We start from the raw sequence: 16231 nt of genomic DNA, 5'->3' as shown, positions 1-16231 counted from the left end.
CTGGTGCAAACATTCCCTGGGAGCTAGGGATTCCCCCAGATCCTGCAGCACACATGGAGGGGAGCCTGAGGCATGGGGGGCCACCGGAAACCCCATTTCCTCTGGCTCCCGACACATCTCACCCCCACCAGAAGTTCCTTTCTTGGCTTTTAAATTTGCCTTCTCCTCTCTCTTTCCTGCTCTGCAGCTTCAGAAAAGCTGGCTGAAGTATTTTATTAGGTAAGAATAAGATGCTTTTTATAGAAAACACTCCACCCAGCTTCTCTGTAGAGCAGGAAGGAGATAGGAGATGGAAAATTTAAAATTCTGGTTTTCAATTTCAATAATTTTACAGTCATTTTAACGTTTTGAAACTTGACTTCCTTCCTCCTCTTCCTGCGGTTCCTCAAATTTATTTTTAATACTTTCTGCATATATATATAGGATGGAAAGACTGGGAGGCATGGACCTCCTGAGGAAATATAAAACACAAAATACGCAATAAAAACAAAAACAAGAGAACCCATTAACTCCCCCCCCCTTCCAAAACACATTTTAAAAGGGCACTAGATGCCAGCCAGCCAAAGGCCTGGTTAAAGAGCAACGGTTTTGCCTGGCGCCTAAATATATGCAATGAAGGTGCCCAGTGAGACTCCCTGGAGAGAGCATTCCACAAAGGGGGAGCCACCGCAGAAAAGGCCCCGTTCTTCTCCTGCCACCCTCTGGACCTCTTGCTCTCAGGGTCTGAGTAGGTTCATATGGAGAGAGGTGGTCCCTGAGGTATTGCAGTCCTGAGACATTTGTTATAAATTAACTCTGAGGCAGCCACAGAGCTTTTATATCAGATCAGTTAATTCCGAATACAACAAAATGCTTGATATAGCCTTCCCTTACGACAGCATCCAGGTTGTTGAGCACTACCTCAAGACTGATTTTCAGGAGAAGGCGTCCAAGAAACCGAATAAATACCCATATTTCAGCGAGTTTCCTCCTCGCTCCTACCTTTGGGTACAGCACGGGGTAAAAGCGATCGACGTTGACGTCTTCGCACACCAACTGCGGCAAGAGAGACAGACAGACACTAAGACATCGATTCTAGGATTCCAGGATCACAAAAGGAACTGGTTCCTGCCACGCTAATCTTCTCTGTATTGTTCCAATTTTAGTATATGTGCTGCCATCCAGGCCACTGCCGCCGCCGTTCTGCTAACAGAACAGCCATTTTCCTTTCTGGGGCAGAGAAGAAGTCCAACAGGTGCAGCTTCTGCCATCGTGGTGCCGCAATAACTGAGGGGTGTGTGAGAGATTGCAGTTCCCCACTGTCGCCCCCACTGAATTGCACTTTCTGTCGGGCTGAATCCATGAATGGTCCAGACACAACCCCTGTCCCCTGGGGGGCAGTCTCTGCCTTGACCGACAGGTCACAGCACGGGACCGCCAACTTTTTCAGCAGGGGGCCGGTCCGCTGTCCCTCAGATCTCGTGGGGGGCCAGACTATATTTTTTGAGGGGGGGGAGAGATGCAAGAGCACTATGAGCCCCGGTGGCTGCTTAGCTGTGTCTTGCGAGTGGCAGGGACTGGTGGCGGCGGCGGGACAATGAGCGGCGCTCGAAAGGGCTCCGGAGAGGGGCTGCTTTAAATGGCGGCCGCTCGAGCGCTGCTGCTTCTGGCACCAACAAGGCCCAGCCCCCTTCCTCCTCTAGGCAGGGCAGGGAGAAGCCAGGAGGAGGGAGGGAGGTGGCACCACCGCCGTGGGAGGGAGAGGCAAAGAAAGTGCATGCTTGCGATCCACGCAGCAATTTCTGGACCACCCGCGGGCCACATAGAGAAGGCAATTGGGCCTGATCCAGTCCGCGGACCTTGGTTTGCTTACCCATGGGTCACGCCACCAGTGCTTTTGCAAGGCAAGGGTCCGAAGGCATCTCCCTCCCTCCCATCGCACCCTTTTCACCCCCACCCCCAATACTTGCCTTTGCCATCTGGACAACGTTGGGGAACTCGGTCAGGCAGGAGATGGGGATGACGTCGTGGTAAGTCCGACATTTCGTCCTGCGGGGGAAGAGGGCAGAGGAGATGGGCGGAAGCCAGGCAGAAGATCCCACCTCCCGAGAAAAGATCGAGGGAAGAGAGGGGGAATTCCCCCTTCTTCCTCGCCCCAGCATTAGTGGGAAGTCCCATAGCAGCTGGAGACCCAAGTTTGAGAAACACTGATCTACTGCAGTACAGCGCTGTCTTCACGTACTGGGAACAGTTCTCTAGGGCTTAGCAACAGGGGTCGGCAAGGCTTACTGGGCATGGGCCGGATCCATAGCTGTCAACGTTTCCCTTTTTTAAAGAGAAATTCCCTTACAGTCATACCTCGGGTTGAATGTGCTTCAGGATGAGCACGTTTGAGTTGCGCTCCGCAGCAACCCGGAAGTAACGGAGTGCGTTACTTCCAGGTTTTGCCGCTTGCGCATGTGCAGATGCTCAAAATGACGTCACGCGCACGCGCAGATGCGCGGACACAGGTTACGTTTGCTTCTAGATGAGAACGGGGCTCTGGAACGGATCCCATTCGCATCTAGAGGTACCACTGTATTCCGAATAGGATTCCTCATAAGAAAAGGGAAATGTTGACAGCTATGGCCAGATCACTCCCGCAGAGATCCTCCATGGGCCGGGCCAGCACAACATGATGCTGGAAATCGTGTCTGTGCATGTCCGGGGCGCCGGAAATCGCTTCTGCGCATGCCCAGACGCCAAAAATTGCTTCTGCACAGACACAATTTTTGGCATCTGGGCATGCGCAGAAACAATTTCCGGCGCCCCGGACATGCACAGACACGATTTCTGGTATCTGGGCATGTGCAGAAACAATTTCTGGAGCCGGGGAAGAGAGTCCCCACATCGTGCTGCACTGATCTAGCGTAGCGCGCAGGGACTCACCAAGCATGCGGCTTGGTTCAGGGGCGGCTCGGGGGCCGGTTAAACGGCCTCCATGGGCTGCTTCCGGCCCATGGGCCTTAGGTTGCCGACCCCTGGCTTAGGAACATCCAGTCCAGCCTCCTGTTCTCACAGTGACCAACCAGATGCCCATTATCCGAAACCAGCAGTCAGGATTCAAACACAAGACCAGACTCTGTCATTCTGTGGTTTCCAGCAAGTGGGATTCAGAAGCCATTGTGGCTAAGAGCTGACTTATACTCCTTACTTCTATTTCTCATCTGTTATTCACTGCCATATTATAGCATATTTTGACTTTAATGTTATTTATTCTGTCCTAGGTTTTCCATCAGATTTAAAACTCCTACCGAAGTTATTCAAATGCTGCCACATACTTCAAACTGTCTTTGCTGTTTTTCAAATACACTTTAAAGACTTCCCATTTTGTGGTAAATACTTCCTGCCAATGTTCTTATCTGTTCGCAGCTTGTTGGTTAAATAAACCATTTCCGTTCTTTTATAAAAAGATTTGTTATCTAGATTTCTTATTTTCCCAGTAAGTTTCACCAGAAAGAAACAAAGAGAGAGAGAGAGGGAGGGAAAATCTAGTCCTCATGATTCCGAATGAAGTTCTGAGTTAAACAGGGAGCTGCCCTTGGTCCACTGAGCTGCCCTTGGTCCATTGAGATCAGTTCTCAGTGGCAGCAACAGTTGCCCTGGCTTTCAAGACTTGGGTTGTCCTCCCCTCGCAACTCCCCCTCTATTCCCACTCACCGCAGGAGCAAGCGCAGGTGCTCCTGATCTCCAATCACGTCGTACTTGAGTGAGAAGACGAGGTGCCCCAACGCTGCGTCCACAGAGTAGTAGTTAAAGTGCTCCTGGGTTGGTGGTGGGGAGGAAAAAGGTGAATATAAGAATGGAGGAAAACTACTACTACTGCAATGCAGGCTCCGTGGTGCCTCAGGGTTCCGTCCTCTCCCCCATGCTTTTTAATATCTCTATGAAGCCGCTGGAGAGATCATCAGGGGGTTTGGGCTGGGTGTTCATCAGTATGCAGATGATACATCTCTTTTAAATCAGAACCAGTGAAGGCAGTGAAGGTCCTGTGTGAGTGCCTGGAGGCGGTTGGAGGATGGATGGCTGCAAACAGATTGAGGTTGAATCCTGACAAGACAGAAGTACTGTTTTTGGGGGGCAGGGGGCGGGCGGGTTTGGGGGACTCCCTGGTCCTGAATGGGGTAACTGTGCCCCTGAAGGACCAGGTGCGCAGCTTGGTAGTCATTTTGGACTCACAGCTGTCCATGGAGGCGCAAGTTAATTCTGTGTCCAGGGCAGCTGTCTACCAGCTCCACCTGGTACGCAGGCTGAGACCCTACCTGCCTGCGAACTGTCTCACCAGAGTGGTGCATGCTCTAGTTATCTCCCGCTTGGACTACTGCAATGTGCTCTACGTGGGGCTACCTTTGAAGCTGACCCGGAAACTGCAATTAATCCAGAATGCGGCAGCTAGACTGGTGACTGGGAGTGGCCGCCAGGACCACATAACACAGGTCTTGAGAGATCTGCATTGGCTCCCAGTACGTTTCTAAGCACAATTCAAAGTGTTGGTGCTGACCTTTAAAGCCCTAAACGGCCTCGGTCCAGTATACCTGAAGGCACATCTCCACCCCCATCGTTCTGCCTAGACGCTGAGATCCAGCGCCGAGGGCCTTCTGGCGGTTCCCTCATTGCGAGAAGCAAAGCTACAAGGAACAGAGGGCCTTCTCGGTAGTGGTGCCCGCCCTGTGGAATGCCCTCCCATCAGATGTCAAAGAGATAAACAACTACCTGACATACAGAAGACATCTTAAAGCAGCCCTGTTCAGGGAGGTTTTTAATGTATGACATATTAGTGTATTTTTGGTCTTTGTGGAAGCAGCCCAGAGTGGCTGGGGAAACCCAGCCAGATGGGCGGGGTACAAATAATAAATTATTATTATTATTATTATTATTATTACTGTGAGGTGAGAGAGGTTGGCTGTTTTGTCCTTCCAGGTTCAAGGCAAAAGTCTTGGGGCCACCAGAAGGACTTGCAGCCCCAACACTTCCGTTGCCCAGCCCTTATCTCCCAGAACCGCGGGAATATAATTCAAAAAGATGCAGGTACTTGCAAATGTCAAGGATTTCTCTTAACGCAAGGATTTATCCCATAGTCCGTCCCCCACGACATCACCAGGGGCTGCTCCCAGGTCGCATGTCTTGACCCTGAAAACTTGGCCCTGAAAAGCCCTAAACGGCCTCGGTCCAGTATACCTGAAGGAGCGTCTCCACCCCCATCGTTCAGCCCGGACACTGAGATCAGCGCCGAGGGCCTTCTGGTGGTTCCCTCCCTGCGAGAAATGAGGTCACAGGGAACCAGGCAGAGGGCCTTCTCGGTAGTGGCACCCGCCCTGCGGAACGCCCTCCCTTCAGATGTGAAGGAAATAAGCAGCTATCTTCTCTTTAAAAGACATCTGAAGGCAGCCCTGTTTAGGGAAGTTTTTAATATTGAATGCTGTATTGTTTTTAACACTTGATTGGAAGCCGCCCAGAGTGGCTGGGGAAACTCAGCCAGATGGGCGGGGTATAAATAAATTATTATTATTATTATTAGCCAACCAGATGCTCTCTGGGAAAGCCGACAAAGCAGGAAGTCTCCCCTTGCTGTCTTTCCCATTAGCAGCTGGTAAACTGCTCATGAGCCTGGAGGCTCCATGCGCGAGAGGCAATTTTTTCTCCCTTGAATCTGTCCGCCCAGGAGTTGGCGCCTGTCCTGCGGCTCCGAGTTCCACAGTTCAAAACCAGCACAAAAAGGGGAGACCCTCTTTTGGTCTACCCAGGAACTTCCAGCTTCCAGGCTCAGTTAATGGGGCCACGGGACCCTGGTGCTTTGAGCTCCCACTTGCCCTATCCCATGTGTAACGAGAACAATCGCCGCAATTAAAATGCAATACGAAAAGCAGTTTTAAAAAAACACACGTTGCCGTCACAGAAAGAAGGTGACTCCTGAAAATACACACAATGTTATAAACACCCTTTCGTGCCCCCCCACCTTTCCCCCTAATCTTACAAGCCCCGAAAGCTGCAAACTTTCCCTCGGGGGGGGGGGTCCCCTTGATTGTTCAGTTGCCCCTTTCAGCAACTTTTCCATCTCTCCATTAACCTTTATGGACAAGGCCCCAGCCAGAAATTCAATAAATACTACTACTGCTGCTACTACTAAAGAACAGCACACAGATTTGTGTAAAGGCAAGCTGGAGGAGGGGTGCGGGGCAGGGAGGAAGGATATGTTTTTCATGAGAGGAAAAGAGAGAGCCATAGAACCCTAAAGTTGGAAGGTATCCCCAAAGCTCATCTAGTCTGACCCTCTGTGACGCAGCAACCGCAACTGAAGCATTCCTGAAAGGCGGCCCTCCAACCTCTGCTTAAAATCCTCAAAGGAAGGTTCCCATGTTGTTATTACTCTTCTCTTTCTCTCAGTATTCTGAAATATACTCGGTTGAGAGTGGATTTCATGCTCTTTATTCAGCTCATAGTGGTGAGGAGGAATGGAAGTTCCCCCAGAATGTCTGCCTTATATACATTATTTACACAATGGGCCCCACGTGATTGGCTGATTCCGGGATTCTCCTGTAGGCCAATCAGGTTGCAGATTCCCTTCCACCTGGAACTGGATTGGGGTGGCTCCTGTGGACCAATCAGATTGCTGCATTCTGGATCCTATTGTTCTAGGACCAATCAGACTGCTGCCTTTTGGAACCTATTCAACTCAGTACACAACAGCTTCTCTGAATATTTTATCTCACTTTATTTGGGTAAGAACTGCATGCAAATTAAGGTGCTGAACAGAAGGAACAGGTCCCTGTATGAGAGACAGGGAAGAGGAAATTTCTCAGGGTGAGGAGAGAGGGGTGCTCCCCCCCCCAGGCGAGAACCGGGAGGACACGCCCTTTCCTGTATGGGAGAAAAGTTAAGATATATTTGTGAGAGAGGATCCTGAATTTCCCCTCTTCTACCTTTATTCTCTTCTTTAAAATATTTTTTTTGATTTCTTGTGCAATTAGCTTGTCTTTTGTTGCACAGTGAAAAGTGTTAATAAAACTTTATTTAAAAAAAACAAGGAAGGAAGGAGAGTCCACCAGCTCCCAAGGGACCCCCATACCTTCCCCTCAAAGCACTGCCTTTACACCCCTTGCCATCTTTCCTGGGTACACAGCAAACTCAAAAGAGGATTCAGAGACTCCATTAAACCTCCCAAGAACATAAGACGAGCCTGCTGGATCGGGTGAAAGGGGGTGCAACCAAGTCCCACCATGTCCTGTTTTCAATTTGGCCAACCAGATGCCCCCAAAGAAAACCCGCCAGAGCCCCCTCCCCTCCTGTGGTTTCCAGCTTTTAATATTTGATGTATTACTGTATTTTAATATTTTGTTGGAAGCTGCCCAGAGTGGCTGGGGAAGCCCAGCCAGATGGGCGGGGTATAAATAAATTATTATTATTATTAGTAGTAGTAGTAGTAGTAGTACTAGTAGTAGTAAAGGGACCCCTGACCATTAGGTCCAGTCATGACCGACTCTGGGGTTGTGGCGCTCATCTCGCTTTATTGGCTGAGGGAACCGGTGTACAGCTTCTGGGTCATGTGGCCAGCATAACTAAGCCTCTTCTGGCGAACCAGAGCAGCGCACGGAAACGCCGTTTACCTTCCCGCTGGAGCGGTACCTATTTATCTACTTGCACTCTGATGTGCTTTCGAACTGCTAGGTTGGCAGGAGCAGGGACCGAGCAACGGGAGCTCACCCTGTCGCGGGGATTCGAACCGCCGACCTTCTGATCGGCAAGCCCTAGGCTCTGTGGTTTAACCCGCAGCGCCACCTACGTCCCTCTAGTAGTAGTAGTAGTATATTATTATTATTATTATTATTATTATTATTATTATTATTATATCCAGGAATATTTACTGCCTCTGACAGTGTGAGCATTTTCTAATCAGCCTTAAACTTTGGGACCTGTGTTTGCTGGAGGAGAGAAGGAAAAGGGGAAATTGGAGCGATAAACGCTCTGCCCTCCCAGGGTGGCACAAAGCTACCCAGGCCGTCCCTGGCACAGCCCAGAGCCCCACCCTTGGCACACACGGAGCAGTTCCCGCTTGGCGAGGACCGCAAAGAGGAAAGAAAAAAGAAGGAAAACAACAGGTTGAAATGCAAGTCAGCCTGCTCAGAGGACTTTGGCGATGCCCAGAGAAGGAGGGCAGGGTTCCCACTTGGAGGGCAACCCTCATAAGCTCACCCCCATGTCGCCACGGACCTGCTGGGCCAGGAAGATGACGCCGGCCAGCTTGCCACTGAAAGCCCTCCAAAACAATTTGTTGGCAAACAGAACATGGAAAGGGGACCGGAACAGGAATGGCGGAGGAGGAAGAGGAAGAGGACCCTCACCTCTGTTGTGATCAACTTTTGGTCCTCCAGGTGTATGGCTAACAGGGGTGATGGGGGCTGGAGTCTGGCACCATCTGAGGGTCACAGGTTGCCCTTCCGAGCATTAGGAGAAGGCAGAGTGCCGAGGAAGGTAGCCGGGGCAGTGAAGGTGTGTGATGGTCTATTTCGGGGCTGGGGAACCTGTTGCCCTCCAGACATACTCCCATCGGTCTAGGGAAGGCCAGGCAGCGGTCAGGGATGATGGGAGTTGTAGTCCAGCAACATTCAGAGGAGCAAAGCTTCCCCACACTTGCCTTAGCTGAAGGCTCCAGATGCCAAGCTGAGATGTCTCCCTCCTGCTCCCCCCAAAAAAACAACCCAGCTACTTTTGGCCCCCAAGTGGGACTCTGCACCTAATCTCCCTGCTTAACAATGGTCAATTTATGGAAATGTTTATGTCTTGCATTAACTTATTCATTCGATGCTAAAGATTCTCTGCCTTGACGCTTATCAGTCGCCTGGCTGTCAGATTGTTCACGCAGAGGTTATCAAAGAATTTATTTTATTCTGTTACTGGCTATCTTTCCTTGATATGAATTTTTAGCTCGGATTGTTTATTTTTCCCACAGATTAACCAATTGCTATGCGCTGCCTGCTTTGGGGACACACACCAGGGGGCCACGGACCACCTGGAAATTATGAAGGGTTTTGACGAACCATGTAAAAATTCGGCTGCCTGTCATAGCAACTGTAACCTGTTGAGCCAAATGTTGTAGGATTTATATTTGCGCTTTTAATACCCCCTTCGATTTCTTATATATTGCATTTAACATTTTGAACTCCAGAATTTAAGTTGCAACGCAATAAAATGCACTAAAACTAAAAGCAGCAATAAAAATACAATTAAAAATCAATATAATTTAATGCAAAGGATGCGCCGTCTCCTTGTCTTTGGACACAAATCCACAAACACGCTATGGACCACCTGACTTAAGCTTGCAAGCTGGAATCAATCTTTCAGTACGACAGCGCAAAAACTTTGGAACTCCCTGCCTGATGACACCAGGAAACCGCCTTCGCTGTGCTCTTTTTGACACCTGCTAAAAACCTTTTAGTTTAGGCAAAGTCTGTCCAGGCATGTAGAATGTTGATGTGTGTTTTAACCTGTTCCTAATATACTGCTGATTTTAATTTTTGAAAAAGTTTTAAATCTTTTTTTTAATTGTTCTTCCTGAAATTTTTAATGTTTTATTTTCTTTGTAAACTGCTTTGAATTATTATTCTTATTATTATTTTACAATCAAATGGTATTTAGGGCCCCTTTGGTTTTATAACTGCAAGTTGCTTTGAATTGTTGTTTTTTTTGTGTTTTTTTGTATTAAACCCGCCCTGGGACCTTAGGGTGAATTGTGGCAATAAACAACACGAAATAAATAAAAACCTTGGGTTCTGTAGTTCACCCCCTCAGCAGGCTACAATTACTAGCATCTTTAACAATATGATTTCCAAGCACAATTCAAAGTGTTGATGCTGATCTTGAAAGCCCTAAACGGCCTCGGTCCAGTATACCTGAAGGAGCATCTCCAACCCCCATCGTTCAGCCCGGATGGTCCAGCTCCAAGGGCCTTCTGGCGGTAACCTCCCTGTGAGAAGTGAGGTTACAGGGAACCAGGCAGATGGCCTTCTCGGTAGTGGCGCCCTCCCTGTGGAACGCCCTTCCACCAGATGTCAAGGAAATAAACAACTATCTGACTTTTAGAAGACATCTGAAGGCAGCCCTGTTTAGGGATGCTTTTGACGTTTGATGTTCTATTGTGCTTTTAATATTCTGTTGGAAGCCGCCCAGAGTGGCTGGGGAGGCCCAGCCAGATAGGCGGGTATAAGTTATTATTATTGAAATATAAGACATGAAAAGTTTGATTTGTTTTTAATTGGTTTTTTTATTTTTCACATATTTTGTATTTTTTTCTGTATTTTTGTATCTTTTTTCTTTGTCTTTTTTTTAATTTTTCTTTTCTTATATTGTAATTTTCTTTGTTTGTAAAATCTCAATAAATATCTTTAAAAAAATATTATTGTTATTGTTATTGCTGCTGCTGTTGTTGTTATTATTTGGTGGGCAGGGAGTGGGGAGTCACATGCTTCAAATGCATGGTGTGTGTGTGCAGCTTAGAACGGAATGGAAACTGGCCAATCGGAACTGCTCAGGCATTTTGTCAAGGAAGCAGGTGGGAACCATAAGGAGTTAGGGAGGGCGTCGTCACCTGCAGAGGGGGCACAGACTTGCCTTGCCCAGGAAGTGCTTCCGGTAGAGCTGGGCTGTGTGGTTGCTCTCCAACTTCACCTTGCAGGTCGGGGACTGGAGCAGCTCTGTCTCAGGGATGCTCGACAGCTCATGGTTGGTGCCTTCGATCCAGTAGCCCCCAAACTGGGGCAGCAAGATGAGGGGGAAGGGGCCCTCTCGGCCCAGAACCTGGAAGAGGGGTGAGAGAAGATTGAGGTACCTGAAGATAACCAGGAATGGTCCACTAGGGTTTGCCTCTCAAGTGCCTCTTTATTTAATTTAATTTTTTTAATTACTTTTCTGTACCACCCTTCATCTGAGGATCACAGGGCAGTTTGCAACACAACTCCCTGGGGAGAGCACTCCGCAAACGGGAGCCACCACAGAAAAGGCCCCTTTCTTGTGTTTCCACCTTCTAGCCCTGAGAAGGGCCTCAGACGATGATCGCAGGGTTTGGGTTGGTTCATATGGAGAAAGGTATTGCAGTCCGGAGCCATTCAAAGCAGTTTGAATTGGGACTAATTGGCAGATAGTGCAGTTCCCCAGGAGTGGACTTATACTGTCAAACTGTCTTGCCCTGGTGAGCCAAATGGCTGCTGATTTCTGCACCCGCTGAAGTTTCCGGCGTTCAGAGGCAGCCCCATGTCTAACACCTTGCAGCAATCTAACCTAGAAAGTTAGGCTATCCCTGTCCAGACAGGGGCACAGCTGGGCCTCCAGCCGAAGTTGATGGAAGAGTTCCTTGACCATCTCCTCTCACAAGGAGGCATTAATCACCTCATCCAACACAACAGGACTACTAGACTGTGCTCTGGACAACCCATGAGATTCATCTGCTGCAACAAGATCCCAAGTCAAGATGCCGGTGGATGCAAGCAATTTTATCCTCAAAATCCTTTGCAGACAAGTCACAGCGAGCCACCGTTGCTTCAGACCAAAGCCCCACTCATAGCTGTCAACTTACAGATTTGAAATAAGGGACCAGTAGCCTCGAAAATAAGGGATCAGCAGCCAAAATAAGGGATTTTCCAAGCACAGGTATGTTCAACTTCTGAGCCCCTCCGAGCCAAAGGCAGAAAGCCCAGCCAGCAGCCAAACAAAGCCTCAAGCGGTGGTTCCCACAGCGCAGCAACCCGGCAAAGGGGATGCAGCAAGGAAAACCACCGTCACCTCTTCACTGGAAAGCGCTGAGCAAAGGCAAGTCCCCAGGCAAAGCAGCCGATTTGATCGGCACAAGGCATGCAAGCTCCACCCCCCAATCGTTCTTAGACTACTTATTGGGTGAGCAACGCAGCCAAGCAACACAGTTGGAGCCTCCCTCCTCCCTGGCCGGCAGGGAGGGAGGGAGAGGAGCTGCTTCCTTTGAAACCCAGGAAATATAAGGGACATCATCAATAAGGGACAGCAGCGGGACACGGCACTGGGATAAGGGACTTTCTCGACAAATAAGGGACAGTTGACAGCTATGGCCCCACTTACTGGGCAGCATCCGGCACCAGTATGACTCAGAGTAGACTCCAGGGCCATCACTAATGTAGGAATGTTCCTTCAAAATCTACTCCGAGCCAAACTGAGCTGGGTAGAACACATCACTCTCCAGAAGCGGCCAACTCCAACTCGATGCTTCTGGGTACGAAGGAGACAGCTTCCACCTGCCCACTTATTTCTGCTTGCTCCAAGCAACCGCCCTTCCAGAGGTAGACTGCTCCTGCCTGTGGAAGAACCACCACAGCCCACAGAAGACAGACATCCCGCTCTCCCTGCGACACCGCCCACTCCTTACCTCGTGGACGCTGGGATAGGGGATGTAGTCCTCTTCAGTCTGCAAAACACAAAGTAGAGTCGGGTTAACCAACTTGTGGGAAAGGAGAAACAAGGGCGGGCACGTCTGTGTAAAAATTCACCGAAACGGCTCCTTGCACAATTTGAAGGAAGCCTCAAAGGCTGCCAGCCACATGGATGGGTGCTGGGCACCTTGACTTGTGCCACATGGGTTTGCCATAAGGATCGGGAGGTGAAACGAGGCAGAATGAGGTACCAGCTGGGCTCTATCTAGAGTAAAAGTCACAAGCCATGTGTGTGGGGGGGGGGTGTTGCAGAGGTGGGGAGAACAGGATGCCAGAACGGAAGCAGCAGCCTTAATGCCAAGACAGACCCTTGGGTCCATCTAGCTCAGCAATGCCAACACTGGCTGGCAGCATCTCTCCCCACAAAGTAAGATTCTAGTCCTCATGTTTCTGATTTAAATAAGGACGTGCCTTATGACCACTAGGCCATCTGGCTCAGTGTTGCCTACCTTGACCGGCAGCAGCACTCCAGGATTTCAGGCAGCCCTACCTGAAGATGTTGCCAGTGGGGGACCTTGTGCAGTGCAGGCTCTAAGCCTGAAGGCGATACAACCCAGCCCCACTCCTTGGAAGTATCCGAGGCAAGACAGATCTCTCTGGGGCACCGGGTGACAGCCCCACACAGCAGCTTGCAAACATTGCTGCATTTCCTGGTTGGAGGGACCTCCCAGAGTTGAGAGGGGAATGGGACAGAGGGGTCTCTGCCAGTCATGCAGAGCTTGGCAGAAGCACAGGCTGGAGCCCCCGAAATCCAAGCTAAAAGGAAGGCTGGCCTATTAAAGGATACCCACTGCAGAAACGCCCACCTGTTCCAGGCTGCAAGACCCCATTTCCCAGCAGATGGGGGGCAGCACTCACGAAGGCCCGGGTTGCCTGGGGCTGCCCTCTTCTCCCCAATGCCCAACGGGTACCCGAGAGGAGGAGGAAAGGAGGGACATACCTTCAGCGGAGGAGGGAAGGAGCATCTCTGTTCATCCATCCTGCTGCCCTGCAAGAGACATGGATGGGCCAGAGTCAACACCTGGCCATGCCCCCCCCCCATGCAAGCCAAGAGCACCTTTGCTTTGGAGAACAGGTGGGGGGGGCGGGGAGGACGGCGACAACACATCCTGTTTGGCACAAGGACAGGCAAGGCGGAACGGGACAATGATGTTTGCAGGACAAAGGAGTATGTTGACAGAGAGGCGGTTCTGAGAGGACGCTTCTGTATGTGGAATTAAAGCCGCTTGCCCATTTCCCTGCTTTTAAAGACAGCCAGGTCTGTGGCATTTGGGGGGTCAGGTCAAAGCTCCTCCACATTTCAGGCCTAGAAGCAACATCAAGGATCACCTCTCTCTCAGCTGGGGCAGCCCCTCTCTGAAAATCCCCTCTGAGCATACACAGAGCGTGGATCCCCCAATGCCTCAGCGACAGTTTCCAGGAAGCTGAGATTTCACAATCTTCCAACACCACCTTTTCCTGCGGATTAAATCCCTGAAAAGGTGACGGGCGGAGGAGTGGAGGCAGAGAAACGAGAGGTCTCTTTCCTTTGCAACTGTAGATTCTTTCTCTCTCACATGCACTGTTATGTACTGAGTTGAATAGGATCCAAACTGCAGCAGTCTGATTGGTCCTAGAACAATAGGATCCAAAAGGCAGCAGTCTGATTGGTCCTAGAACAATAGGATTCAGAATGCAGCAGTCTGATTGGTCCTAGAACAATGCAGCAGTATGATTGGTTGGCAGGAACCACCCAATCATGCTCCAGATAGAAGTGAATCCACAACCTGATTGGCTTACAGTAGAATTCCGGAATTAGCCAATCATGTGCAGCCCATTGTGTAAATAATGTATATAAAGCAGATACTTTGAGGGGACTTTCATTCATTCTTCCTCACCACTATGAGCTGAATAAAGAGCATGAAATCACTTTGCGACTCTGAGTATATTTCATGCACAGATCTGGGGTCCTTTCTTCTGTTTACTGAGCAATACCAAAGCCGTCTCCCATCCGGCCCCCCAGCCTGTCCTGCCCCACAACCAGCCAGGCTCCTGTGAGTCATTTGGTGCTTTGTTGTGAAAGAATTTCCCAGAGCAGCTTATGTAAGAAGAGCCTCCTGGATCAGGCTGAAGGGTGCGGCTCCTCTGGTTCGGCATCCTAATCCCACAGCGGCCAACCTGGTGCATATTATGGGAATCCTGTAAACAGGATCTGAGCATCACAACACCCTTCCTTCTGTGGTTTCCAGCAAGGAGGCAGAGCATAGCCGTCAAGCCTAGTGAATCTGTCTAATTCTCCTTTTTAAAGCCATCCAGGTTGGCAGCCATCACTCCAGTGGGAGGGAGTTCCACGGTTTAACGATGCACTGCACGAAGGAGGACTTTCATTTGTCTTGAATCTTCTATCATTCAGCTTCCACAGAAGACACTTTAGATAAATCCACCGTCTTCGTGCAATGACTAATTGTATAAATTTGCATCACGTAGCACAAAGAGATGCATTTTTTCCACACGCACATATGCGCACACCCCTGCGGTGGAACGGACTCTCTCGGGAGACAGTGGGCTCTCCTTCCTTGGAGGTTTTTAATAAATAATAATAATAATAAATTTTTATTTACACCCCTCCCTTCCCGGGTCAGAAAACCAGGCTCAGGGCGGCTAACAACAAATTTAAAACACTTAACTGACGCAACAAAACCAGCATTAAATACAGTAAAAAATGGGAATAACAATAAATTCAGAATTCAAAAATCAATTTAGGGGGGAACGCCATCCAATAAACATTAGATGATCACCAGGGCTAGCTGGCTAAATTAGGCCTATTTGGGCCAGCGAGGAGACCAGGGGAGAATTAGCTGTGGGTTCCCAGAGCGGGTAATCTTCATAAAAAGGAGAGTGGGAGGGAAGGAAGGGGAATAAAAGATCAGGCTAAGTTCAAATTGAAAGCCAGGTGGAATAGCTCTGTCTTACAGGCCCTGCGGAGGTCGGGTGGCCACCTATCAGGGATTCTTGAGCTGCGATTCCTGCACTGCATGGGGTTGGACTAGATGACCGCTAGGGGACCCTTCCGACTCTACAAGTGCAGAGTCCTGACCATTTCCTGCGCTGTCTGCTGGGGGCTGCAATCCAAAACAGACACACACAAACCCTGCCAAATTGGGGAAGGCGATTTTTGAAAGCTGCCTCTCCCTGCCCTGCCTTCCTTGCTTCTAGCCCAAAGATCTCCTTGTCCTAAAAGCACCTTTATCCCCTGGGGCAGGAAGGAGCCCCTGTCCTGCCCACATTCCCCCTAGGCTGCCCTGAGTGTCTGGTCACCCTCCGGTCTACCTCTGTCAGACCCGGGTGCAAGTCCAGGCAGGTCTTGCCAAGTAAATTTGACTCACCTGCATCTTCTCAATCATTTCAAACAGCTCTGTGTTCTGCAAGAGATTGGGGAGAAAGCAAGTAGTGGGTGATGGTTGGCTGCATGGGAGGGGTCAGAAATAGTCACCCCCCCAAAAAAAAAACCTGTCCCCCCCAAAAAAAGAGAGGCTTTAAACACAGCTTGAGAGTTGGCAAGATCCACTTTTAAACAGGCACTTGAAAACGATGCAAGAATCAGGGGTATTCAAAAGACTGTGAGCAATTTCCCACAACAACCCTCCGAGGTAGGTTAGGCTGAGAGAGGCAGTGACTGGCCCCCAAGGTCACCCAGGGAAACTTTAAGGTGGTGGGGTGTGTGTCTGAGCATCACTGGGGTCAGAGGATCTGGGCCCAGTCAACGTGCGCCAACCAGAAAAACA

The 16231-nt window shown here is 49.7% G+C and overlaps 1 protein-coding gene and 1 long non-coding RNA gene across 7 annotated transcripts in view; one reads left to right on the top strand and one right to left on the bottom strand.

Annotated features, from left to right (window-relative positions):
- The window catches only part of RAP1GAP (RAP1 GTPase activating protein), a 110250-nt gene that overhangs the window by 29966 nt on the left and 64053 nt on the right, over positions 1-16231 (bottom strand). For all 6 annotated transcript variants that reach the window (XR_014551804.1, XR_014551805.1, XM_083629396.1 and 3 more), the window contains 7 exons: positions 15833-15868; positions 13408-13455; positions 12404-12442; positions 10624-10809; positions 3679-3782; positions 1950-2028; positions 982-1035 (listed from right to left, as the gene is read on the bottom strand). Coding sequence is in view for 4 of the 6 variants with exons in the window: in XM_083629396.1 (XP_083485522.1) it covers positions 982-1035; positions 1950-2028; positions 3679-3782; positions 10624-10809; positions 12404-12442; positions 13408-13455; positions 15833-15868 (546 nt within the window). In the remaining 2 variants the exon portion in view is untranslated. The remainder of the gene's footprint in view (positions 1-981; positions 1036-1949; positions 2029-3678; positions 3783-10623; positions 10810-12403; positions 12443-13407; positions 13456-15832; positions 15869-16231) is intronic.
- LOC310769960 lies at positions 7463-9916 on the top strand. Its single transcript, XR_014551893.1, has 3 exons — positions 7463-8505; positions 8966-9745; positions 9805-9916. It is a non-coding gene; the product is annotated as an uncharacterized lncRNA (long non-coding RNA).

This window comes from Podarcis filfolensis (assembly GCF_964270895.1).
Source record: "Podarcis filfolensis genome assembly, chromosome: 8".
Classification (NCBI taxonomy): Eukaryota; Metazoa; Chordata; class Lepidosauria; order Squamata; family Lacertidae; genus Podarcis; species Podarcis filfolensis.
The sequence above is the reverse complement of the archived record's forward strand: the minus strand, read 5'-3'. Positions and strand labels throughout refer to the sequence as shown.